General features: G+C 57.4%; 4 protein-coding genes and 1 long non-coding RNA gene across 12 annotated transcripts in view; 3 read left to right on the top strand and 2 right to left on the bottom strand.

Annotated features, from left to right (window-relative positions):
* The window catches only part of Ell (elongation factor for RNA polymerase II), a 46,151-nt gene extending 41,397 nt beyond the window's left edge, over window positions 1–4,754 (top strand). The window contains exons 8-12 of the mRNA XM_034520736.1: window positions 126–606; window positions 2,603–2,663; window positions 2,750–2,921; window positions 3,206–3,250; window positions 3,339–4,754. Of these exons, the coding sequence (XP_034376627.1) occupies window positions 126–606; window positions 2,603–2,663; window positions 2,750–2,921; window positions 3,206–3,250; window positions 3,339–3,455 (876 nt within the window). The 3' untranslated portion in view covers window positions 3,456–4,754. The remainder of the gene's footprint in view (window positions 1–125; window positions 607–2,602; window positions 2,664–2,749; window positions 2,922–3,205; window positions 3,251–3,338) is intronic.
* The window catches only part of Kxd1 (KxDL motif containing 1), a 168,087-nt gene that overhangs the window by 64,912 nt on the left and 77,901 nt on the right, over window positions 1–25,274 (bottom strand). The gene's annotated exons all lie outside the window — the stretch shown is intronic.
* Isyna1 (inositol-3-phosphate synthase 1) lies at window positions 6,308–9,229 on the top strand. Its single transcript, XM_034521021.2, has 11 exons — window positions 6,308–6,519; window positions 6,596–6,724; window positions 6,799–6,960; window positions 7,114–7,246; window positions 7,336–7,529; window positions 7,678–7,827; window positions 7,905–8,120; window positions 8,207–8,371; window positions 8,452–8,565; window positions 8,649–8,866; window positions 8,949–9,229. The coding sequence occupies exons 2-11, from the start codon at window positions 6,605–6,607 to the stop codon at window positions 9,148–9,150; spliced, it is 1,674 nt and encodes a 557-aa protein (XP_034376912.1). The 5' UTR covers window positions 6,308–6,519; window positions 6,596–6,604; the 3' UTR covers window positions 9,151–9,229.
* On the bottom strand, window positions 9,330–23,402 carry Ssbp4 (single stranded DNA binding protein 4). Of its 8 annotated transcripts, none has more exons than XM_034520602.2 (17): window positions 20,575–20,767; window positions 14,607–14,679; window positions 14,436–14,497; window positions 14,268–14,352; window positions 12,215–12,304; window positions 11,711–11,770; window positions 11,562–11,631; window positions 11,382–11,452; window positions 11,232–11,302; window positions 10,975–11,020; window positions 10,849–10,884; window positions 10,713–10,767; window positions 10,563–10,633; window positions 10,400–10,478; window positions 10,071–10,099; window positions 9,880–9,987; window positions 9,330–9,635 (listed from the first exon to the last, which is right to left on the bottom strand). In XM_034520602.2, exons 1-17 carry the CDS (start codon window positions 20,628–20,630, stop codon window positions 9,606–9,608), a joined length of 1,092 nt encoding a protein of 363 aa, XP_034376493.1. In that variant the 5' UTR covers window positions 20,631–20,767; the 3' UTR covers window positions 9,330–9,605. The 8 variants fall into 8 exon arrangements, with proteins under 8 accessions (XP_034376493.1, XP_076770411.1, XP_034376491.1 ...); XM_034520601.2 differs by having other exon boundaries at window positions 9,485–9,635; window positions 9,764–9,987; window positions 20,575–20,768; XM_076914296.1 differs by lacking the exon at window positions 11,562–11,631 and having other exon boundaries at window positions 11,382–11,525; window positions 20,575–20,768.
* LOC143434715 (uncharacterized) lies at window positions 22,669–24,961 on the top strand. Its single transcript, XR_013104435.1, has 2 exons — window positions 22,669–22,869; window positions 23,206–24,961. It is a non-coding gene; the product is annotated as an uncharacterized LOC143434715 (long non-coding RNA).

Below are 25,274 nucleotides of genomic sequence, written 5' to 3'. Positions count from 1 at the left end.
CTGGGCGCTTCTTCTCTTGTGTGTGGCCAGCTCTGTGTGCGGGCGCCCCCGTGTGGTCACAGCAGACCCTGCAGGTGGCTACTAGTTCCACATCTCTGCTCAGTCTAGTCTCCATGGCTTTTCAGAAACGGCCACAGCCTACAGACTTCATTGACCCCCTGGCCAGCAAGAAGCCCCGGATCTCACATTTCACACAGCGAGCACAACCCACCCTCAATGGCAAACTGGGTGCCCCCAATGGCCATGAGACTCTGCTGCCTGCTCCAGGACCTACCCCATCAGATACCCTCAGCTCTAGCCATCTGCCCCCACGGCTGGAGCCCACACGGACCCACGACCCCCTGGCTGATGTCAGTAATGACCTAGGCCACAGTACCCAGGACTACAAGCATCAGGAGGCCACTCCAGCTCCAGCACCCCGCCTTGGTCTTCCCCTGCTGACTGACTTTCCTCAGGTTGAGCAACCTACTGGCTCCTCACACATACATAGCCGACCCAAGAAGAAGTCCAAGAAGCATAAAGACAAGGAGCGGCCCCCTGAAGAAAGGCCCCCCGCCCCACAGCCTGATGCATCCACTGCCCCTGCACTGCCACCAGATGCCCCAGGTCAGTACCACTTGGTTGTCTCCTCTCATGTGGGATGTGAGACAACCACTGGCGTCAGGACTTAGGGCCACCGTGGCAGCCCACTAGCCTACTACCCAGTGTTTGGGGCTAGGAGCTGAAGCACCAGCCAGAGGTAACATGAAAAGCAATGCTGAGATGCCCTGAGCCAGAGAGGCAGAGGCAGAGTGAGGAGAGCAGCTGGATGCAGGGATTTATCCAGGCCAAGGCAGATAGGCACACTAAGCCCTGGGGCCGGAGGACACTGAGAAACAAGGCATCTCTGTGGCTGCTCACGAAGCAGGATGTGTGAGGAGCCCTGTGTATCAGGCCTTGAGAGTACCTCCTCTCCAGGTCTGCACAGTTCAAATCACTCTCATTAACAAAAGCCTTCCGTGTTCCTAATAGGATGGCCCATTAAGCCCCATTTAAAGCATTCCACTGATTTCCAAATCTAAAATCCCCAAATCCATTTTTTCCAAACAAAAGCATGCAGGCCTGTCACAGCAATACCCCAGTCCCTGGTACCAAGTTCTGTCTTAGTTAGGGTTTTATACTGCTGTGAACAGACACCTTGGCCAAGGCAAGTTTTACACATGAAAACCATCACAACACCCATGACTAGATGTGCTCCTGGCACATCTCTTAGAAGCCTCTTAGAAGTTACTTAGTGGAAGAGGTGGCTGCAAGGCCTTCAGGGGCTGACGGGGCCACTGTGGGCTCTGCATACAGCTGCCACACCTGCCCAGTGCTGTCTGCAAGAGGCTCAGCTACCACACAGCTGCCAGGAGTGCTTTGTCTGACAGGAGACACTTTAGAGGGTCTTGGGAACACACAGGGGCATGTAATTCCACAGCCTCCCCCCAGCTAGTCACCTCTGTGACAGATCTCAGACAGTACACATTTGTCTGTGACAGTTCCCAGGAACAGACACAGCAGACACCTGTCTGGGATAGATCCTAGACACAGATGGGTTGCAGGTATCAGAACTGGTCAGTGGCCACCTGGCCCATACTTGATTAGGCAGGATGTTTCAGCCACACAGGACACTCTTCCCTCCTTCCATCGAGGCCCAGCCCATGGGATGACTCTGCTCAGGTTGAGCGGCTTCCTCAGCAGAGTCCTGAGCCCTTCTCCTCCACCCCGTCTGTGCACCTATGGAATGGTTCTTAGCAGGATCAGCACCAGAGTGCAGGTTTTCCAACCTGGTTTTTTTGTTGGTTGGTTGGTTGGTTTGTTTTTTTTAATTGTTTGCATTGCTGGTGACAGGCCCAGGGCCTTATACTCAGTGAGGTGAGCACCTGCCACTGAACCAACAACTTGTAGACTAGCACCGTGAATTGGGGCCCTGCAGCTAGAGTGGGTTAGGCCGAGGGGATTTGATTGGAACAGGGTATGTGGGGACCTCGAAGCTGCTGACTGAGGAAAGCAGCAAGTACCCGTCTCCCCAGGTAGCCCAGGCTCAGAGTCAGACCCTGTTTCAGAGAGCTAAATAAACAGATTCAGGGACTACAGAATGGTGCTCTACCTGGTAGGAGCCCCAGCCCAGGCCTGCTTGCACCTTGTTTGCCCTTCTTATGCTCCAGCTGCTCCTAGTGCTAGGTTTGGTCAGGGAGGTCATGTGGAGGATCCCTCCTGCAGTGTGCCATGCAAAGGACAGTAGAGTCTGACTGGGGAGCCTCAAGTGAAGGCGGGCCAGCAAAGTTTGCAATTTGCCTGTCGTCAGAGGTCTTACCATTTGCCCTTTGACTGGGTAGCTGGGGTTTGTGTCCAGCCCATTGCCGATGCCCTACACAGCCAGACACTGGACGAGTTCCGTGGGTCTGCCTAAAGGGCCCTTGGAGACAGCATAACCGGTCTGTGTGGCTGTGGACTGGACAGTTCCTTCCCACTGTAACCAGCTGGTGGTGCATGGTCTACTGCTGGTGCCAACTTGTGGCTGCCCAGTATGGCTGCACCACAGACACTGGCCCTGGAATAAGAATGCATTGCTCTGCAGGTCTGAATGGAGCCTGTGCCAGTGTTCCTACATCCTCGTCAGAGACCCCGGACTACTTGCTGTGAGTGTCTTACCTAGGCCCTGCCTGAGCCAGGTACCGCCACCCACTATGGCCCCTGAGCCCCTGCAACCCTTCTTGTCCTTCAGGAAGTACCCAGCCATCTCGTCATCAGAGCAGCGTCAGAGCTACAAGAATGACTTCAATGCTGAATACAGCGAGTACCGCAATCTGCACGCGCGGATTGAGCAGATCACGCGCAGGTTCACACAGCTGGATGCGCAGCTCAGACAGCTGAGCCAGGGCTCTGAGGAGTATGAGGTATGCCAGCCACCCAGAGCTGGCAGTGACCCACAGATAGGGTTTGCCCAGGAGTCAGGCTTCTGGGATGACCATTTCCCCTTCCCTAGTGTGGCTTCTTCAGTGTGTCTTCCCCCATTGTGTCCCCTGCTCTCCTGGAGCAATAGATAGGCCAGAAGAATTACAGGAAGGCTACCTGCTTCCTGCGGCTATACTCTGCCTATCTAGCTGGTCACTTCCAAAGAGGGCTGGCACTTGGGGCTTCCCCAAGTGGGACATCATTAATTCTTGGTGTTTCCCCTCAGACAACCCGTGGGCAGATTCTTCAGGAATACAGGAAAATCAAAAAGGTATGTGAGGCAGAGCGGGTGCTAAGAGAAGCCCACCCGACTTCTCAGGTGGGTGTGTCTTACCTGCCCTTCGTTCGTCCTGTCACAGACCAACACCAACTACAGCTGCGAGAAGCGACGCTGCGAGTACCTGCACCGCAAGCTGGCGCACATCAAGAGGCTCATCGCAGACTATGACCAGCGGCAGCTCCAGGCCTGGCCCTAGCAGACAGGCAGTCCCACTGGCTCCGCCTGCCTTTTCTAGTTTTCTATGAACTCGGCCCTTTAGCTGCCGCAGAGACCGTCTATTTTTGTACCTTTTCTACTCCGTGCCTCCTCCAAGGCCCACGCCTCCAAGTGTTAGAAGCCCCAGGGAGAGCAAGCAGCGAGTGCCAGGCCGTGCTGCCTTCAGCTCCCCAGCTGACAAGGTTGTTGCAGTTTCCTGGCTGTGCCCAAAGCCCTTACAGCGGCCTCCACAGCATGTGCTCTTCTGTCCCCCACACACTGCCCTTCATGTCACACTGTGGCTGTGTGTCCCGTGCTGCTGGCCTTGTCTATCCTTCCATCCATTTGTGGGCCCTGGGATCACCTCCCTGCTGGGTTCCCACTGGGGGGGGGTGCTGAGGGTGGCACCTTGTTTGTCTTCTCCAGGGCGTAGGCCTGTGGCCCCCCAATTGCTGCTTTCTTACTGTGCCTCGTCTCATACCCCAAAATCCAAATCCAAGGGGCCATTGGTGTGTGTGTGTGTGTGTGTGTATGTGTGTGTGTGTGTGCGCGAGCATGTGGTGTGAGTGGGTTCTGAGCACATTCAGAGGGAAGCCATTTTGGGGAAGTAGTGGGGGCCACAGGGCCTCTCGCTCACTCACTCGCTGCTACTCATAGCTGAAGGGCAGGGAGAGAATGTTGGACACAGATGTCTATTTTTCTAAACAGTGAGGGTATCTTTGGGTGGTTTCCAAAGAGCCTGGCTGCCTGGAGACCCCTGCCTGGTCCAGTCCTACCCCAGCCAGCTCCTGGCTTTCCTTTGGGATCCCTGGAGTCTCCAGACCCTAGAGGAGCCAAGTCTTCATGTTTCAGTAGATGCTGGTTTCTAAGTGGGGGCAGGGCCGAGTTGTGCATGGTGCACTTCCCAGGCAGCTACACTGCACAGGCTCAGGGTAGACCAGGCTGCCCCTCTCCTGCCCTGAGCACTCCATCCAGGGCTATTGGTTGAACTGGTCTGTTTGGGTTGTTTTGTTGTCTGAGATTTTGTCTGTCTGAGATTTGGGGACAGCAGGGCAACACTCTGGGGCTGCAGGTTAAGCATGGTCTAACTTATTGGTATTCTCCCTGCCTTTGAACTGTGCTGTGGAGAAGGTCTACTTTGAGCCATGGAGTTGGTGTTTACAAAGTCTTCACTTTTGCCAAAACGTTACAATTGACAGAGAGGCAGTACCTCCAGATCCTTTCTTAGAGTCTGTCTTCTGTACACCAAGCAGGTGAACCGCCAGCTTTCAAAGTCTATAATAAATTTGATGGGATTGAACCTCGCTGTGGCTTGAGTATGTCACTGTAGGGTGTGGGGTGGCCCTAAGTGACCAGAGCCCCGTGTGGTGAAGTGAGGTGTGAGTCCCAACAGGCAGGCTCAAGTAGTGAGAGCTACAAAATATGTGACCACCACAGTGCTGGGCATAGGCAGACCGGGCTGTCCTGCAGCACTGAGGCCTTTGGGTGTGGGGCCAGGGAAGAAGGTGCTGCCCTCTACTAGGAAGGATGGGACAGAAAGATTGCTGGAAACTGACACTTAAAAAAAAAATAGACCCCAGCAAGAGGTACCTGTCTCTTAGAGCTGACAGCCCAGCTGCATCTGAGGCCACGGAGGCTGAGCACGGCCACATCAGCCTCTGGCTCCAAGCAGACAGCACAGGCTGGGCATGGCATCCTTGGCAGCACGTTTGTTTTCAAAGGGAAAAGCCAAAGGCAGCCTGTGAGGGAGGGCCGGGGTTAGTCGGCCTCCCTCGAGGCCTTGGCTGGACTTCTGACGGGAGTTCTGAGGCAGCTGAGGGGGCGGAAGGAGAGTCAGGCACCTTGTGGGCCGCTGTGTACCCACCACCTAAGAACAGCTTGACCATGCTCTTCCATCGCCTTCCTGGAGCCAGGGCTAACCCTTGTCCCTACGCACCTCCCAACCTGAGCAGTCGGCTACAGCTACCCCACCCTGCTCTAGGATGTCCTGGCCAGAAAGAACCTGGGGACCGAATCCTCTTCCTTGGCCTTGATCCCAGCTCTGAGCCCCTTGCAAAATGAAGGTCTCAGTGCAGTCTTTCTGCCTCAACCTCACAAATGCTGAGCTGACCGATGTTGGCCACCAGAGAGTTTTATTACCTAAAAGAGACTGATTAAATAATCTGTCATTTCTATTCAAGTACACCACAAGAGGACAGGGAAGGGCCTACAATCTAAAGCACAAGCCATTTCCCCATGATGCCCCTCTGCCCACAGGTCAGCCTCACTTGCATCTGAGCTTTACGTTAGAGGGTACAGTGGGTTCTCCCTGTAGTTCTCCCTTGACAGTGTCCCCTTCATACATCAAAGCCCTCCCCAACGGTCCCCTCTGGGAACCCTGCCTGGGTCTCTTCACCCGGATGAGTTCAGTTGGGCTGGTTCGGGTTAGCCAAGGCACCGGCGTCAAAAACAAAAGTCTTGCCGCCCACAGAGCGTGGCCCTCTCTTACTTTTGTGCAGACTTTTCGGACAATCCACCTTTTTGGCCCAGCTCCAGCGGTGGAAAGTTTCCGCTAGGAGGAGGCCACTTGTTTTGGAAAGTTCTGAGGACACCTCCCCCGCCTGCCCGCTGGGTTCCCACGTTCCTTATCACTGTGCCTGCCCAGGGGGAGGCCGCTTTGACCTGGCCATCCTGTCTTCTTCTCTGGGAAGGGCCACGCAGGCCAGCGCTCAGGGCTGGAGGATTGAGAGCGGGCGGGACAGCCAGCCGTGCGGCTCTGAGACGCCCTCCCCCGTCCCCCCCAAGGCCCCTCGCCCAGGCATGCCCCACCTCCCTGGCGGTGGCCGTCGCCCATTGGCTGCCTCGTGGTACAGGGTGCGCAGCGAGGTAACGCGCATGGCGCTCGCTCCCTGAGCCTGCTTCCGGCCACCTGGGTTTAGAGCGCCCAGAACCCTGGTCGCAAGCCACGCCCCGCAAGCCACGCCCAACAGGGGCGTGGTCAGGCTGGCATCGGCTCTTTTCTTCGCTGCCCGCGAGCCCTAAGGCCCACGCTGTCGGCTGTCGCAGTCTGATCCAACTCTGAGCCGGTAAGTGCGACCCTGCCCTAGGCCTTAGGGTTGGCTCCCGGGCGGTGGTCCGGTGCTCACTGGCTCTGGCCCGCAGTTCGCCGCGATGGAGCCCGCCACCGAGATCCTGGTGGACTGCCCGGACGTGGTCTACAGCCCCGAAGCCATCGAGGCGCGCTACGAGTACCGGACAACGCGCGTCAGCCGCGAGGGCGGCGTGCTGCGGGTGCGCACGGGGCGCGGGCGGCGGCGGACACTGGGAGCCCGAGGTCCCGCGACTCACTCCTGACTCTTCCTTAGGTGCAGCCCACGACTACGCGTTTCACCTTCCGCACGGCCCGGCAGGTGCCCCGGCTTGGGGTCATGTTGGTCGGCTGGGGCGGGAACAACGGCTCCACGCTCACTGCCGCTGTTCTGGCCAACCGGCTGCGCCTAACCTGGCCCACGCGCACGGGTCGCAAGGTGGGGGCCGTGGCTGCCAGGAGAACGCTGAGGGGCGAGCAGAACTGGGAGTGGGTGGGAGAGGGAGTGGCTTCTGGGGCTAGAAAGTCTCAGGGAGCCAAAAACCCTCTGCCCCTCAACACCCTGCTCTGCTTGCCACCCCCCCCCCCCCAGGAGGCAAACTATTATGGCTCGCTGACCCAGGCGGGCACCGTGAACTTGGGTCTGGATGGGAACGGCCAGGAGGTGTTTGTGCCCTTCAGTGCGCTGCTACCCATGGTGGCCCCCAACGACCTGGTGTTTGACGGTGGGCAAAGCCTCGGGACGGGATGGGGGTAAGTGTGGGAGGGCCCAGGGTCCGGGATGGTTCTGGTGTTAAGGGTCCCCGCAACCCAGGCTGGGATATCTCGTCTCTGAACCTGGCCGAGGCGATGCGGCGCGCGCAGGTCCTAGACTGCGGTCTGCAGGAACAGCTGTGGCCACACATGGAGAGCCTGCGTCCGCGGCCCTCAGTCTACATTCCTGAGTTCATCGCTGCCAACCAGACAGCACGTGCGGACAACCTCATCCCTGGCACACGCGCCCAACAGGTGGGGTCCTCGACCCGCTCCCAGGCCTTACTGTCACCTGTTACATGGCCACATGGTATCTCCCTTTGACAATAATACCTACACCCCCGGGCCCAAGCCTCTGGACAACTTAGATAACTCTACCTACTCTTCCTCCTTCCTTTCCCAGTTGGAGCAAATCCGAAAGGACATTAGAGATTTCCGATCCAGTGCCGGATTAGACAAGGTCATTGTTCTGTGGACCGCCAATACCGAGCGCTTCTGCGAGGTGGTCCCAGGTCGCAATGACACAGCTGAAAACTTGCTGCATACTATCCAGGTGGGCATACGCCCAAGATTCCTGGGGACCGATGCCATTCCAGAGGAATCCTTGACCAACTACTTCTCTGCCCTCAGCTTGGCCTGGAAGTGTCACCATCCACACTTTTTGCTGTGGCCAGCATCCTGGAGGGCTGTGCCTTCCTCAACGGGTCCCCACAGAACACACTGGTGCCCGGTGCCCTGGAGCTGGCTTCGCAGCGCCATGTGTTCGTAGGTGGTGATGACTTCAAGTCAGGGCAGACTAAGGTCAAGTCTGTTCTTGTGGACTTCCTCATCGGCTCTGGCCTCAAGGTACCTGCAGGCATCGTGCGGTGCCGGGAGGAAGGAGGCCAGGGTGAGGGTACTGCATAGCATCCACCGTCTCTCTGACCACACAGACCATGTCCATCGTGAGCTATAACCACCTGGGCAACAACGACGGGCAGAACCTGTCTGCACCGCTGCAGTTCCGCTCCAAGGAGGTGACAAAGAGTAGTGTGGTGGACGACATGGTTCAGAGCAACCGTGTACTCTACGCGCCTGGAGAGGAGCCAGACCACTGTGTGCGTTGGGGGTGCAGGCGGGCACCAAGGGCAGGGGCTTGGTGCCGGTTAGGGCTGTGTGACTTTTAAAATCTCCACAGGTGGTGATCAAATATGTGCCCTATGTTGGTGACAGCAAGCGTGCCCTGGATGAGTACACCTCAGAGCTGATGCTGGGTGGGACAAACACTTTGGTGCTCCATAATACCTGTGAGGTGTGGTGGGCATGGCCGGGCAGGTGGGCGGGGTGGACGTTGCTCCTTCAGACCCTCATCACAGCCTGCACCACTCCATCCAGGACTCGCTCCTGGCTGCACCAATCATGCTGGACCTAGTTCTGCTCACGGAGCTGTGTCAGCGAGTGAGCTTCTGCACAGCCTCGGACCCGGAGCCTCAGGGCTTCCACCCAGTGCTGTCGGTGCTCAGCTTCCTCTTTAAGGCGCCGCTTGTGCCCCCTGGCAGCCCTGTGGTGAATGCCCTCTTCCGCCAGCGCAGCTGCATCGAGAACATTTTCAGGTGCTCCTGGTGGCGGGTGGGACTCGGGGCTGGCAAAGACAGTCTTGAGGTGGCCCTGCTGAGCCTGCACTGTCCCCTGCAGGGCTTGTGTGGGTCTCCCGCCCCAGAACCACATGCTGTTAGAGCACAAGATGGAACGTCCTGGCCCAGGCATCAAGCCAGGAGAAGTGGTGGCCACCAGCCCACTGCCTTGCAAGAAAGAGTCCACAGCTGCCACCAATGGCTGCACCGGCGATGCCAATGGGCACCCACAGACACCAGCACCAGAGCTGTCCACTGCTTAAATCAAGTGACCCGACCGGACCCTTCTACCCCCAGCGACTCCAACTTCCCAAAGACAATAAAGTGTTCCCCATCAAGAAAGCCTCCTTGTGTGCTTTTTCTAGGAAGGGGTCTCAGGCTAACCTGGAATTTGCTGTAGACGAAAAAACGAGCCCAAGGGTCAAGTAAAAGACACCAGCAGTACCAAACACAAAACTGAATGGCATTTATTGGCAGAACCCCTGCCCCCACCCCCCAACCCTGTGGCAGCACACAGGTCCGAAGGCCTGCACTTCTCTGAGGTCCTTTTGAGTTTGTGTGTGTGTGTTTGTGTGTATATATATATGTGTGTGTTTAGAAAATGAGAACAGTCCTTCGTGGGGGCCCTGCCGGCCGGTCTAGCCAGGAGTCCGGATGGCAGGGGTGCTGCCGCGACCTGAGACCTCACCAGCAGGACCCTGGGCTCAGGCCGGGGCTATCACACGCTCATGGTCATGCCGGGGGAGTACTGCGGAGAGAGGGCGGCGCGCGGAGCGCGGCTCAGCTCCGGCCGAGGCTGGGGCCCGCCCTCCCGGGGACAAGGGGAACCCGGGGAGGAAGGGAAGGAGGGGGAAGGTGCCGCGGCCGCCCCCCCACCTGGCCCGCCGCGGTCACGGTCTTGCTCTGGCCCCGCGGCCGCCCCGCCGGGGTCTGCCCGCCAGGCCCCTCCGGCCCGCCGCAGCCGCGGGTGGGGAGTCGACGCAGGCGCTTACGCTTTCGCTCGGGAACGGGTGCAGGAAGGTCCCGGCAGTCGCCATCTCGCCATCGTCGCGCGGGGTCCCCGGGGCGTTGCTCAGGCCGCCCACGGCGCCGGGGGAATTCTGGGGGCGGCGCTGGTCAGCGCGTGGGTCTTCACCCCGCCCCAGGCCATCTGCCCCCGCCCACCCAGTGTGCAGGACCTCACCTTCGGCAGCCCGTCCATATCACCCGAGCCTGCGGGGAGACACTAGGTTCAGGCGCTGCACACGGAGCACAGGGAAGGGGTACCCCGGAGGCTTTCGTTCCTGTAACCTGAGGGCGATGGGTGCACGGGCTACGCCCAGGGGCCACCCGCGAGTTTGGGGACAGGGGTCTCTCAGAATCGCTCCTCCTCCTTGTGTGGAGATAAGGGCACTAACCGGCATATGCGTCGGCAACCGGGTATCCTAATAGCCTGTCGTCCAGGCGGCTGGGGGGGGTCACAGTGCTTCCCTCCCACCGCATGAAACCGGTAGGTGGCGCCCTGCCACTCACCCAGGGATCCGTTCACGTGGTGCGGCTCCATCGTGTTCATTGAGGCCATTGAGCCCTCCGGGCTGGGGCCGAGCGGGAACTGCGGGCACAGGGTAGCGTGGGGCTCGGGCCAGCCCCCCTCCCAGGGGTCCCCATCAGGTGAGGCGTACTGGCCCCCACTCACGTTAGCCCTGCCAGCGCTCGGCCCGATAGGATTCATAATGGTGTACATGTTCTCGCTGGAGTTGGTGGAGTCTGGGGGGAACAGCAGGGGCTGCGTGGGTGGGTGCGTGGAATGGAGACCCCGGCTCACCCCAACTGGCATGCTCCTTACCACCAGGGCTGGGCATGATGGGTGTTCCAGGGGCGCCGCCTCCTCCTGCGGGTCCCTGCATGGAGGCATGAGAACTGAGACAATGTTTCTTAGGCTTGTAGCCTGCAGGTCCCACCACGCACCCGCAGGGACTCACCGAGTAGCTGCCAGGAGATGAGGAAGAGTACGGGATCTAGGAACAGGCAGGGACAGCTGTGAGCAGTCAGTGGCAGGCAGCTGGCTCCAGCCCCTTCTTCCCCAACTCACACTGCCTGCCACTCACCGAGTTACCGCTGGGACTGGCCCATGGGCCACGCACTCCTGGACCCCTGTAAAGAGATGGCGGCCCTGCAGCAAACCAAGCTCTCTGGGCCTGGCACTTGTCATTCCCCAGAGCTAAGTGGCTCTTTTGGCCTCAGTTTCCCCTCCAAATACTTGGTGGAATAAACAATGTTCAGGCTGTCCCTGAACACATAAACCTGCCTCAGCAGAGGGGACTAGCTGGGTGATCACAAGTCTTAAGGTACCCTAGGAGCTTACATGTTCATGGATGGCAGGACCTGGCTGGTGGCAAGGGAATTGGGTGGGGGCCGCATGCCAGCTCCATAGCCCTGTTGAGGCAAAAGATTAATCAGAAAGAACCCAGCTGTGGCCTTGCTGTCCCCCCCAATAGGCTGGGCCACCCCTTACCTGGGGCCCAACACTGGCCATTCCCCTCGGAGGGGTCACCCTCTGCATCGGGCCTCCCAGGCTGGGGTGCCCTGGGCAGAGACACAGGGAAGAGGGTTCAGGCCTGGGCACTCCTAGGCATGGCAGCACACCCCAGAGGGAGTCCTGTGGGACAGCAGCTGGGGTGTATCTGTTACTCACCCTGTGACCGTGGGGAGGGGTCCATTGGACCAGGGATGAGGGGCTGGGAGCCAGGGAGGCCCACAGGAGGCTGTGGGGCAGGCACAGTACTGAGTTGGGAGAGATATCCCCATGGAGCAAGTGCTCCTCCCACCCCGGCCCTCTCTCACCTGGCCTGGCATCCTTAGGATTGGGCGGGCACCCCCTGGGAACCGAGGTGACATGAAAGGCTGGAAGAGGTGGGTGGGGTCAGTAACCTTCATCTCATACTTGCCCTAAAGAAACCCTGTTCTTACTATCCCCTGCTGCAGACCCAGCCTGCAGACCACAGCCAGCTGGCACAGCTGCAAAAGAAGGGAGCACGTCATGGTGCCAGCTTGGGTGAAGCCCACTACCTGGCTGTGGGGTCCACCACTGGGGCTGCACATCTTGTCCAGGAGGGCGGGTGGGAAAAGCTATGAAGCCCGACCTGGGAGGGGAACAGGGGCACAGCCTGTTGGCAGGGGGTGGCATTAGGGATCACTAATACTTAGGGCACAGACCCATGCCTGTCACTGGCTGTGACAAAGTGCACACATGCTCACACCCACTGTGGTAACAGCCATTCCACTGAAGACAAGCCTACAGCATACTCCACCTCAACTGGGGACAAAGGAAGCCCCAGGCACCCATACCTGAAAGAAGCCTGGTGCCACAGGACCTGCTGCCATTGCATCATTAGGGGCCATAGTACCCATCCCAGGGCTGGGAGCTGCTGCTGCACTCTGCAAGAATGAGACATGGGTGGGACAAGAGCCACAGCAGGGAACAGCTGTCATGTGGTCAATCTGGACCAGAGAAAGGGGGGGGCTGAAGGAGGGACAGCAGTAGCCATACCACCAGACTTCTGTGGCTCCAGCTCATGGCAAGTGGGCTATGTTCTGGTGGCAGGGTGGCCACCCTCTGTTGACCCACACCCCAAATCTATGCAGTCAGTCCTTGCCCCAAGGGCCCCTTCCCTCGATCTCCTGCACTGTAGATGCCCACCAACGCCTCCAGGAGGGAAGAACAGTACTCTGGATAGGGTCCCAGCCCGCAAACCTCCTTAGAAGGTCCAGAGCCAGGCTTGACAGGCTTGGGGGTGGGGGGGCAGTGCTTACAGGCCACTGCCTGCCCCTATTCTGGCTACCACAGAGCAGGAAACAGGAGCTGAGGGTTGACCTCAATATGGGGAAAGAGCCCTTTCTGCGGATCCCTCCTCTCACTTTCTTCCCAAGTGGAAAACATGTGTCCCTGGCACTGTGCTGGCTAGCACAGGAATATTTAGGGCTCTGGGGGCTCCTGGCTTGACCTCTGGAAGAGGAACAGCCCTCTACAGCTCAGAGCCAGGTCCCTGGTGACCTCTTTCTCCCACTCTCAGAGGTTGGTGCAAGACAGACTCTAGTTGAGACTCTGGTCTAGGTCTAGCTCCGGGGAATAAATGACAGAAGCCCACAACGAAAACGCACTGGCAAGGACCTCCCCAAAATCACTGTAATTTATGATGTTTTAGGGGATGTCATGGCCAAAGTCCTCCTACCCACCCCCGACGCCTGCTTGTCCGGTCCCCAATCCCTAACGCGCCAGGCCCCTCGGGTGCAGAACAGCCTGGCACTGCGGGAGGGCAGCCAGAGCAGTAATTCTCCCCGCCCCCGCCCCGTCAATCATTCCACAGAGGCACTGGCGCCCGCCCGCGTTACCATGACGACAGGCCAGGCCCGCTAGCGTTTCCAGGAGACGCCAAGGTCGGGGCGAGCCGTGGGGCGCCTAGGACCAGCTTGCTCTGGCCCCGCCCTCCCGACGCCCATGCTGCCATGGCAACCGGTGCCTAGGGACTGCGGGGGTCCAAGTAAAGACTAGTGGCTGCCTGGAGCCCACTGTGCCAAAGGGAAACTGAGGCCAGAAAGTGGCCACGTCTTTAACTCCACACGCCATACTCCAGAAATAGAGGCAAAGAGCTCTCTGAGTTCTAGGCCAGCTTGGTTTACATAGGAGTTCCAGGCTAACCAGGACTAGTTAGTGAGACACACACACACACACACACACACACACACACACACAGTCTCAAACAAACAAAACAGAAAACAGAAAAATTCAGAAGGCTGAAGAGCTGGCTCCGTGGCTCAAAGAATTGGCTGCTCTTCCACAGGACTCGGTTTGGTTCCCAGCACCCATGTGGCAGCTCACAACTGTCTCCAACTCCAGTCCCAGAAGCCTTCTTCTGACCCTCACAGGCCCCAGGCATGCACGTGGTACACAGGCAGACATGCAAGCAAAACACTCATACACACAAAATAAAAATTATTTTAAACAATAATGAAGAGGTGTGTGGTGGAACACAAATTTAATCCCAGAGCTTGGGAGGCAGAGATAGGAGGATCTCTGTAAATTCAGGGCCAGTCTGGTCTACAGAGTGAGTCCTGGGACAGCCAACACCACACAGACCCAGTCTCAAAACATACAAACAGAAGCTGGAGAGATGGCTCAGATGTTAAGAGCACTGACTACTCTTCCAGAAATCCTGAGTTCAATTCCCAGCAACCACATGGTGGCTCACAACCATTTGTAATGGGTTCTGATGCCCTCTTCTGGTGTCTGAAGAGAGTGACGGTGTACTCACATATCTAAATTAAAAAAAAATCTTAAAAAACCAAAACATACAAACAAAAACAAAAGAAGGGGTCCAGATTCCAGAACTTGGAGACTCACATAGTCCTGGAAGACTTTGGCCTCACTGGAGTGTTCACAGGCCTCCCTGCGGTCTGGCGCTGCGCAGTACAGGTCCCAGAAGACGCTGTGGGCAGCAGAGGGAACAATGATTCTACACGCCCCCACCGGTCCCTCCTACCCTCCCTCTGCTCCCACACAGGCACGTACCACCACCAGGAGTGCAGGAAGCCAGGAGGCTCACCCAATGTGATGTTCTTTTCCCAGCGGATCTATGAGAGAGAGGCAGAGTGAGGGGCAGGCAGGGAGGGATCCACCAACAGGCTGGACAACACAGGACAGTGTGGGGTAGCCTGGTACAGGGGACAGATGCTGACTCACCTCAGACAGGAAGGTCTGCGCTGACTTCTGTGCCCCCACATGTAGTAGGTACTCATATACATACAGTGCGAGCCTGCAGGCAGGGTGGTAAATGGGTTCAGGCTGTACACGAGCACCTGAAGCCTGGCCCAACATGAGGTTGTGGTCAGGCTCCCCAGACAATCCTTCATCTAATCCAAAGCTTAATCCACTGCCCCATACTAGACCCTTGGCTCCACCAATCACAGAAAACAGCTTCTTCAACTCATTGATTGATCATTGGCAGCCAGCTTCTATGTATCCATCAATACCCCACTATAGGTCCTCCCAAGGGCCCCATCTTCTTCCTTGGTATCCAGTGGTAGCCCTGACTTTTCCTTCCTGTAGACTACCCACAGAGACAGTAATTGCCAGGTCTGACATGGCCAGGGAAGGGAGCAGAGCCAGCAGGGCATGAGTCTTCTCTAGTGCTGGTGGTTACTGTAGGCATTTAAGGCTTGTTTGTACCGTAATGTATATATTTTACTTTACGTTCCTTCTGTGGGGAATGGTTCTCCCTGCCAAGATTGATTACTCCATAATCAAAAACAGCAGGACTCCAGGAAGCTAGAATGTGTCTGGTGTTCCTCAGGAAAATGATATCACTGTGACCTTCAGGACAGCCCTTGGGCTGTGGGAAAAAATTCTGAAAACATGAGTTCAAATGTATAAATCAATGTAAGAGCTGTCCTTTACAGGATTTCTCAGCTATGCAAAATAAAAGATGCATTTCGAATTGTATGAAGGCTTCATGGACCTGAAAGAACGGAGGCAGCTGCACTGAGTCAGCTCAGTCAGGAAGATATCAAGGGAGGAGATAAAAGAAATTTAGGGGGCAGTGATCTCAGGGCAAGATCCTACCCAGCTAAGCTTATTGTTTGTGTCTGCAGTTGAACCAATTTGGACTTTTAATCTGGAATGAACTACAAGGTTGGTGGAGCCCAGGATCTAGTAATCAGAAATGGAAGGCACACTTGTGATCCAGATCTTGATGCCAGAAAACACAGGCTTTTTGATCTGGATCTTGAGGAATAGTGGCCATTGAAAGCTTAGGCCCAGGCAGGATGGTACACACCTTTAATCCCAGGAGACAAAGGCAAGTATTTTGAGTTCATGAGTTCAAAGCCAGCCTGGGACTGAGCAAGTTTTATGTGAAGAAAAGCTTAGGTCCAGGCATGGTGGTATATGCCTTTAATCCCAGAATTCAGGACACAGAGCCATACAGACCTCTGAGTTCAAGGTCAATCTCCAGAGCAAATTTCAGGACAGCCAAGCTTAGGCAGTGAGGGACTTGGAAAACAGAAAGCTGGTGATGGTGAAATAGAACAAGGGGCCATGTTCCAGCTCCTGCAAGCAGCAGAGCACGGCAGCTCTGGCCATGTGGCTCTGGCTTTAGAGTCAAGGGGCTAAGGTCATAAAAGGACTATTTGTGGGATAATCAAAAGGGATCCTGGGGTAAATAACTGAATTGATATGCAGTTCCTAAAGAAGTGGCTCATGAAGCCGGGCGATGGTGGCACACGCCTTTAATCCCAACACTTGGGAGGCAGAGGCAGGCGGATTTCTGAGTTTGAGGCCAGCCTGGTCTACAGAGTGAGTTCCAGGACAGCCAGGGCTACACAGAGAAACCCTGTCTCGAAAAACCAAAAAAAAAAAAAAAAAAAAAGTCGCTCATGCAAAATAAAAGACTGGGCTTTAATCTGAGAGTTATCTCAGAGATAGCTGAGCAGAACAGAGCTGTCGTTTTGGACTCCAGGATCTTCTCCCAAGCTGAGACGGGCCCTTGGCAAGTAATGGTGCCTCTGGAGAGTGGGGAGACAGCAGGCGGGGCTTGCAGTACCACATACCCACCATGGGGCCACTGCCCTAATATCAATGTCTTGCCAGAACCTACAGCCTTCAGGGAAGCCCTGCTCCATGGGCTAACATGGTGCGTTAGGCCATCCTACCCAGCCAGCCACTTTCCCCAGCAGCTACCCATCCCCAGCAGGTCACCCATTCACTGGACACTGGTCTCTCTAATTCACATGTATGTCCTCTGGGCGGCCCCACTCCCCCACCAGTCCCCACAGGGACATGAGGATAAAGAAACATGCTAGAAGCTAGAGAAGCAGACCTTCGGGGCTCCAGGGGCCTACCCCAACTGTCCCTGCCCCACCCTCCTGGCTGAGGGCTTCACTCTAAAATAACCTGCCTTTGACTCAAGTCTGGCTCTCCCTCTGGCTTCGCCTCGCCTCCTTCACATCCCAGCATGCCTCCCAGTCTCGTGGTCCTGGCCTTTCTGTCCCAGGACAGAGGTGGGAATGAATGCAGGTACCTTGTGTGCTCTTGATATTATTCCTTTATTCCTCCATCCATCCCTCCGTCCACCCATCCATCATGGTCTGTCCCTGTGCAATGGCATACCGGCATCCTCCCAGGGTACATGTTCTCAAAGAGACACATCAAGGACAGAGCAGTCCCAGGACTGAGCTAGCACACAGGATGGGAGTGGACTGGCCCAAGATGAGGGCTATGCTTGCAACTTGTACCATGTGAGCCATGACAGCTACTGGATAGGCATCCCAGTGCCACCATGTCACCCCACGGTGACCATCCTTCATCCCCAGATCCCGACTTGCACCAAGCAGTCAGCACGTGCCAAGCCACCAGTGCAGGATGGCAGCGTGGCCAGGGTGGCATCCCAGCCCTGTCCCCCTTCTGACAGTCAGGAAGGCACTGTGGTCAGAGGCCAGAGCCCCAGAGCCTCCAGACTTCCCCAGCCCCTCCTCCCAGCATTTTCGTCCGTGGGCCTCTCAGCCACCTGCTCCCTGGCAGCTCCCACACATCCAAAGGAAACTGAGGGGTTGGGTGTCACAGGATGAGCAGGCTCCCAACAACACTCCAACACAGGGTGGAGCCCTGGGGAGACCGCCATGGACCCAGCCACAGGAGAGGTCAAGAGGGAGACCAGAGGGAGACAGCAAGGCCAGGTCTCAAGCATGCCCAACTGTCTCCTCTCTCTCAAATCTCAGATCTGCAACACCTTCCAGCAGCAGCTTGCTCCAGGCCCTGTGATGTCTGAACTCACACTCCTCCCTTGGCTTCCTCCTGCGTCCTACCCCAGGGCCTTTGCCTAGGCTATGCCTCCCCTGACTCCAGTGTCTAACGTGGTCCTGCCATACCCAGCTCTGCCCAGACCCTACTCATCCTATTGTCTTCTGAGAGCACTGGGGTTATGGGGGAAGGGAAGCTGAGACAAAGATCTGAGACCCCACCCACTGACTCACTGTCCTGGGTCGGCCCAGCCCCTCAGAGCCCCAGCTCCCCTGTAGCAGAAAGCACGCGGAGGGGGAGGGACGATGGGAAGCCAGGGACGCTCAGTACCCTTCCTGCTGCGAGGGGCCAGTGACTTGGAGTACAGGCTAGGACTGTGCAGCACAGACAGCTTGTTAGCTGGCTCCTGCAGCTCATGACATCACTGCCACTGCCACCATAATTATGGAGAAATTATTGTAAAGGCCACCCCTGCCAGCACCCCTCAGACAGGCTGCTGGCAGCCAACAACCACACTCCAGCCACCATCTAACCTATCACCAGGGCCTATCCCAGTCTTCTAGTAACCCTGTCTCCCATGGTCCTTCCTCCCTAGGTGTGGGATACCAATGTCCAGGGGAAGGAGGCTATCATGTGCCATTCTGAAAGCTGTTCAGAGAAGCCACCTCAACTACTGGGCAGCAGCAGATGGGCACATGCCCATGGCCAATGCTCATATGGCCCAACTTACACAAGGGCCACTCAGGCCCTGCCTCATCCTCACCGCCCTAATACAGGGTCCCCACTGCCAAGTGTGCACCCAGCAGGTCGGGCACTGCCCATTCCTGGTGCTGGTGGCCCAGACCTAGACACACAGGCCTGCAAAGGGGCAGAGGTCAGGGGACAAGTGGGCCAGGAAGGTGAAGACCACAAGCAGGTAAGGCCTGGATACAGGAGGGCTTGCTCCTTACCCCACTTCTCAGAAGATAAAATCAAGGCTAGGCCAGGCAGTAACTGAGACATTGGAGCTGAAAGCCCCAACCCCAGAAAGGTAAGCCTACCACACCCTCTCTGTGGGGATGACACCATGGGAAAGATGGGACAACCCCACTCCAACAATGTACTCAGGCCTCCAGCCCACCCCAGCTCCCTGACTTTGGCCTCAGCTGTTCCAGGCCTGGTTGGCCTCCTTCCAGATCTGTGAGCTGTGCCAACCAGGTACACTGTTTCTCAGACAAGCTCTTACTAAGTAGCTGGGTCTGAATGGGAGACCCTCCTGCCTCAGCCTCCTGTATGCCTTTTTAAAATCATAAGCCTCCTGTGGTCCACACTCAGCCCCAATCCATGGATTTCTGCCAATCCACAGTCCAGTCGGCCTCCCTACCTGCTCCTACCACAGGACCTTTGAACATACTGAGCCTACCACCCACCCCACCCCCACCCCTTCGCACTCCCCTCTGCTCCCTCACAGTCTACCTTGAGGTTCTCCATGGCTCCACTAATGTGTGTGGCATGACTAGATCCCTACTTCCTGGATGTGAGCTTCCTCTCACACAGTCATCATACCCACACCAACCCCAACTTAGCACAGGACTGCTGACTGAGTGAACCATTCCCCAGGCTGGGGACTCACCAGGTGTCAGGGAACCAGTCAGCCCCCCACTTCCCACATGAGCAGCAGCCCGATGCCAGGAAGGGTCACTGAGTTTACTGACCACAAGTCCTAACTGCAGGCCCTCAGGGGCCAGCCTTGCATGGCGGCTCAGTGACCCAGGCTTCTCTGTGCCAGGGCTGCACTGGGTGGCTCAGCCACTAGACAAGCTGTCCCCTCAGGCCTTCCTACAACCCTGGCCTCTGCACTCTCACATCTCAAAGTGAGTGCTGGGCTCCCCTCTCCACCCCACTTCTCCATATGGGCACCCGGGAAAGGAAGGCCAGCCCAGGTGTGTGCTGACCGGAAGCTAGGGCACAGCCTGTTCACCTGGTACCTTCAACGTAGGGCCGTGAGAGCCGGAACCATTCTGGTTCACCAGGGAATTCCGGGTGGTGGCCCGGGACCGCCATGGTCAAGCACAAGTCCAGTAGTCTGACCCTCTCCTGCAGGCTTTGCACCTTCACCTTTGCCCACAAGCGACAGTGGAATCCAGCTTGGGTCACACATGTCCACGCAAACCTCACGACCTCCAGGACCCCAACGCCACCCATGACATTAGCGTCCGACCCAATCTCCTCAAATTTGCAGCCACAATGAACCCACGTGTCCTGTTTCCAATCTCTAGCTTATATACATGGGACTCTGCGGCCCTAAGATCTGTAGCTCTCCACGAGCCCCAACGGTCTCACAGTCCACCCCGAAAGCTCACACCTGTCAGGTCTGCGTGACCCCAGAACTCCCAAGGCCTTGTAACCCTCAGATGCTGTGCCTGCCCCGGGCATCCTGTGACCGGAGTCCTAACTCCTTCTGCTCTCTGATACAGCACCGACTCCTTAGAGTGAGCCCCTGATCCCGCACCCGACGAACTGCCACGTGACCCCAGCAACCCCTTGGCTCTTGTTTGACCCCTTGATTTTCTGTCCCCTCAGGTATCCTGAGACCCCAAGTCCCCTTGGATCTCTCGCAACCTCATGCCCTCTATCTCACGTGACTCCAAGCCCCTAGAACTCGAGTACCCCAATATATCCTGTCCTTTGTGTATTCCGTGACCCCAGAGGACCCTCAGGTCTCGCATGCCCACAATCACACACCCTTCTGGTCTCGCGTGACCCCATGAGCCCCTTGATCTCGTGTGTACCCCTGAAATCCCGCAACATTTTGACCTCCAGTAACTCCACGAGCTCTTCATATCTCCTGTGTCCCCCTAGAATCCCGCACCCTTCTGGTCTCGCGTGACCCCACGGCCCCCGGTCCCGCGTGGCCCCCGCACCGCGCACTCACTTCTCGCGCGCCTGGCCGTCGGAGGGCGCGCAGCCCTTGCTCGCCTTGCCGTACATGCTCCGCACCTGTCAGGCGCGCGTGGCCATCGCTGCCCGCGCCCCGATCCCCGCGGCCATGTCCGCGCGGGAGCTGCGGCCGCGGGTGGGTTCTCGCCGCGCTGCCCTCCGCGGGCTGTTCCGGGAAGCGCGCCACCGCCACCGCGCGCTCCCGCCGCTCTTAAAGCGGCAACGGCGGGAGCGCGGGTGGGCCCCGTGCTGGGAGCGCGCACGCGCAGAGCCCGCGGGGGCGACACTGCCCACCAATAGGCTGCGCACCGATAAGCACAGGCTACAGTACCTCCCCCAGAGACACTCAAGCTCGGGACGCGCTCCAGCAGTTACTGTCCCTGCAATTGGGAAGCTGAGGCTGGAGGATGACCGCGAGTTCCAGGCCTACCTCGGCTGCGGAGCGAGACTCTCAGCTGTACAGATATGGGGGGTTGTGTGTATCTCCGTTACGACTCAGGATCTGCTCTAGTCTCTTGGGCTCACAAGACCTGCGCTCATGACATTCTGTTCCCAGGACACGCACTGGGAGCCAACACAGCGCTACCGGCTGTGAGGGGCCCAATCTTTTTCGTTCCCTTTGAGAGGGTTTGATGCAGGCCAGGCTAGTCTCGAACACATTAAACAGAAGATGACCTTGAAATTCTAATCCTCCTGCCTCGGCCTCCCTGGCTTTTGCATGACAGGCGTGTGCCACTTAGCCTGGCTTATGTGCTGTGTGCGGAGCCCAGTTTCTTTATGCATTGCCAGCTCTGGAAAGACAGAACCCCAGACCAAGCACGTTTTCTTTGTTTTTCTGAAACAGTGTCTCTTCACACAGCAAGCAAAGGCAGGAGGATCTCTGTGAGTTCGAGGCCAGCCTGGTCTACAGAGCGAGTTTCAGGACAGCAGAAGATACAAAGACCCTCTCTCAAAAGTCAGAGCGAAACAAAATAATGCCTCCTGTAGCCCAGGCTGACCTCCAGCTCTCCACTTTACTAGGCTCTCCTTGAACAGGTGGTCCTCCTGCCTCCACCTCTGGGTGCACGCTGGGATGAGAGCATGCTTCATCTCCCACGCACGTGTATAACACGCGGGCCCCGCGAGAGCAGGAGTGGTGGCGCATGGGCGCCGGGAGGCATCCAGGCTAACGGTCGCTATCGCTGCAAGTGTCCCCGGTTGGGCACGACTGTTTTAGGGGTTACTTGCTGGAGATTGCGCCTAGGTGGGTCGTCAGCCCCGGTGGCGCGGTCACGGTCTCAGGTTCTCCTGTGGGAGTGTGTGAGCGTGACAGCCTGCAGGTCACCGTGGCCCTAAGCCCCGCGTGGTGTCCCGGGTGCAGACACATCCCCTAGCCTGGGCCTCCCCGCCCCCACCCTAGTCGGCAGGCGGGAAGCAGAGCCGCGGAGGTTCCAGGCGCTCAGGAAAGGCTGGCGGGGCGCGCCCCGCCTCCTCCCCCGGGCCCTGCTGGGCGGACGCCGGCCTTTCCCATTTCCTGCTTGGCCCGCCGCCCCCTCCCCCAGCTTCCTCTCCCCGCCGCGGGGCTGGCGACTGCTGGGTGCATGGAAGGCCGTCGGGGCGCCTAGGCCACCGAACACAGCACGTCTTTGCAGGCTTTGCTCTCAGCGAGACACAGAGAGGGTGCGGGTGTAGCCAGCAGGGAGGCACAGCACGCAGCACCAAGGTTCCTTCCATCCTCAATTGTGTCCCCAAGGTCTGAAGATGCCCAGGACGCACGGTTTCCCCTCTCTCAGCCACAAATTTTTTATTTAATGTCTTCACCCACCCCCCCCGGAACTAATTATTGAGCGCCTCCTGTCTACCAGGCCCTGGGGTCCCAGTGGGGACACTTTGCTACGACTCCTGGAGAAAAGAGTCCGCTGGGGAAAGCAGGCGACAGGAGCCGGACAGAGGGAGGGAGGACCGGCGGCGAAGGAGGCGGGAGTCCCGGAGGAGGGTGGAGGCAGACGCAGGGAGGAGGAAAGAACGAGGCGGGGGCGCCCGCAGCCCTTGAAAGCTGCTTGGGGGAGGCTCAGCGGGCGGGAGCAACTGCACCGTCGTCATGGCAACCGAGGCGCTCCCAAACACAGCTAGGAAAGTCGGGGGAGTTGAGCTCGCAGGACACACACACCCAGTTTGGGCATAGACAGGGGCCCGCCCACGTGAGGGAGAGGAAGAGAGATGGCTGGCACTGAAGGACGTGGAAGGAGTGAGCAAGCGGCCAAACCAGTCACAGCCAGTGTAAAGGCCCCGGGGCACACGCACAGTTAAGGTACTGGAGACAGCAGCACGCGAGTGGGAGAGATTTATTTCAAGAGCTACCATGAGTGGCTGGTGATGGGCCCAGAAAACTGTTCCCTTGGGCCTGCGAGATGGCTCAGCACGTGAAGGCGCTTACCACCAAGCTTTATGACCTGGGTTCAACCCGCGGGACCCTCATGGTGGGTGGGAACTGTTGACTACTCTTGTGACTTCCACACGCACAATGGTACGTGTGCATAAACACAGACACAGTAAGTATACGTCAAATAAAGTGATCCGGCCACAGACTCGGACTAACGAGGATGGAAGGCATTTGAGGGCCCCTCACCTGCTCCCCTTTCTCTAGGTGCAGTAGAGACCAGATTGCCTGTTTCCCTAAGCGGGCCAGGCTCTGCAAAGTGGACCCCTGCTTCCTAAAGCACGCAAAGACCTCCGTTCCTGGTGCATAGAAAAAAGAACCCAGAAGGATTAAACTTACTTTTTCCCTAGAAGATCCTGCTTGCTCCATGATAACCCCATCTACTAGAGGAGCCGGTTCCGTCGTGCCCCCTTGTGGCTGGCCCCGAGACTGCAGGGCTGCCTCCCCCTCTTCAACCTCCTCCCCTTCCTCCTCCAACCCTTCCCTTCCCCTTATTTCCTTCATCTCTTCTCCCTTCTCTACTTCCTCCCTCCTTTCTCACCCTTCCCCTCTACCCTGTCCCCCATGCCTTTGATGCCTTCTCTAGATTTCCCCAAACGCCTCGTTTGTCACTATTATTGACAACAGGTGCTCTTGACACCCGGGCCACCCCGCGGGGAACCGCGAACCGCTGGAGACGCTGCAACACGCAGCCCTTCCCGCTCCCACCCGGACACAGCCCCGCCCCAGCTGTGCTTTGCACAGCTGGAGCACGGCTGTACTCGGAGACTGTTTCCTCTTCGCAGCTGTAATTATGGGTAATTTTCTAAGTGCAACACAAAAATTAAAACCCAAACAACACCGGGAAGGGAGCAGCCGCAGCTGGTGCACGCGGCGAGCCCGGGGACGTGGACCTGGATGGAGTGAGGAAGGAGTCCTGAAGACGACCTGTGCCTCATGCTCCCGGGATACGGAGGTCCCAAAATAGAGTTACTGGGGACAAAAGCCCGAGTTTGGATGCTGCTTGCTCTGTACTGCGGTGCCAACGCAGCCTCTGCCCTCTCGGAGCCACACAGGAGGGAGAGACGTCCGCACTCACTGGACCACACCCTGGCGCCTTGTCGGCCGCCGGGAGGCTCAGCCCAGCCCGTAGACTGCTACCGCTGCTTGAGAACTTGAGAACCGCACCGATCCTGAGACAGGATTTTCTGATACGTGCTGTTCCCCCGCAAGACCGAGCCCCGTCGTCCCATTCCACCCGACCTCGGATCATCAGCTCAGCGCCAGGCACAGGGCTGAATTCATCTCTTGCTGAGTCCTCCCACCCGGTATTGGTACATCTGCAGAGGATAGTTTCAGAGTGACAAAGCAACCTGCCTGAGGATGCACATAGGGACCAAACACCGGGTCCTCATTTGGGGTGCGCTGGTAATGCACGCTCCTCTCACAGACTCTCATTTCGCGAAGAGAACTCAGAACCCATTCTCTCCTGACCCCCGGTGGGTCCTGGGTTTCCCGCCTCTCAAAACAGCCATGAGCTGTAGTTCCAAATGTGGACACGCGATAGCAGCAGAGAGCGATGGTGACCAGCTCTCTGGCAGCCACATTCGGGATCCTGGTAACACTAGGCCTGGTCTGCTTTCCTTGGGCTTCCAAATAGACATTACATATTTATGCATTGAACTATCTCATGGCAGAGGGCAAAACTCTGAGAAACTGTAGGTCTCTGGAACTCACTATCTCCTGCCTCAGCCTCCGAGGGCCGGGATCACTGGCCTGGACACCAACCTGGTTTAATTAGCTGTTGGGGGGTGGGGGGCTCAGCTGGTAGGAGCACTGGCTGCTCTTCCAGAGGACTCTGGTTCAATTCCCAGCACCTACATGGCAACTCACAACTGTTATTAGTCCCAAACATTGGAGGGAAAAGACCACGACCCAATTAAAGGTGACCACATTAATTAAAGCAAGCATTTTTATTCATGAACACAGGCTGCCTCCTCCTAAGGCAGGGTTCGAGAAGACAGACTTGAATGTAAGAAAGACAAGGGTTTTATAGCCCAGGAGTAAGGGGTTTCCAAATGGGGAATTTGGCAGGTAAAATAAGTGGGGAGCATGAGCGAACATAAGGGTAAGAAGTTAGTCCTATGGGCTCCTGAAACAAAAACATGGTTGCAAGGTACTAGTAACAAGATTGTCACAGTGGCCTAGGAACTGAAGCCAAGCTAAAACATGGTTGCCATTCCTGGGACAAGCAGCACAGAGCCATCTGTAGCTACAGTTATAAGTGAGGCCTAGCC

This window comes from Arvicanthis niloticus, chromosome 16, assembly GCF_011762505.2.
Source record: "Arvicanthis niloticus isolate mArvNil1 chromosome 16, mArvNil1.pat.X, whole genome shotgun sequence".
Taxonomy (NCBI): Eukaryota; Metazoa; Chordata; class Mammalia; order Rodentia; family Muridae; genus Arvicanthis; species Arvicanthis niloticus.
Note: the sequence above shows the minus strand (reverse complement) of the source record. Positions and strands in the feature narration are given on the sequence as shown.

What these genes read in the sequence shown, in the direction of transcription:
- Isyna1 (XM_034521021.2), top strand. Translation starts at nt 6,605, where the DNA reads ATGGAGCCCGCCACCGAGATCCTGGTGGACTGCCCGGACGTGGTCTAC. An exon ending in GAGAGGAGCCAGACCACTGT is followed by an intron (nt 8,372 to 8,451) that starts GTGCGTTGGGGG and finishes AAATCTCCACAG; the next exon opens with GTGGTGATCAAATATGTGCC. An exon ending in TGCATCGAGAACATTTTCAG is followed by an intron (nt 8,867 to 8,948) that starts GTGCTCCTGGTG and finishes TGTCCCCTGCAG; the next exon opens with GGCTTGTGTGGGTCTCCCGC.
- Ssbp4 (XM_034520598.2), bottom strand. Translation starts at nt 20,630, where the DNA reads ATGTACGGCAAGGCGAGCAAGGGCTGCGCGCCCTCCGACGGCCAGGCG. An exon ending in GACGGCCAGGCGCGCGAGAA is followed by an intron (nt 14,680 to 20,574) that starts GTGAGTGCGCGG and finishes CCCTGCCTGCAG; the next exon opens with GCTCGCACTGTATGTATATG. An exon ending in CATCATGCCCAGCCCTGGTG is followed by an intron (nt 10,634 to 10,712) that starts GTAAGGAGCATG and finishes TGTTCCCCCCAG; the next exon opens with ACTCCACCAACTCCAGCGAG.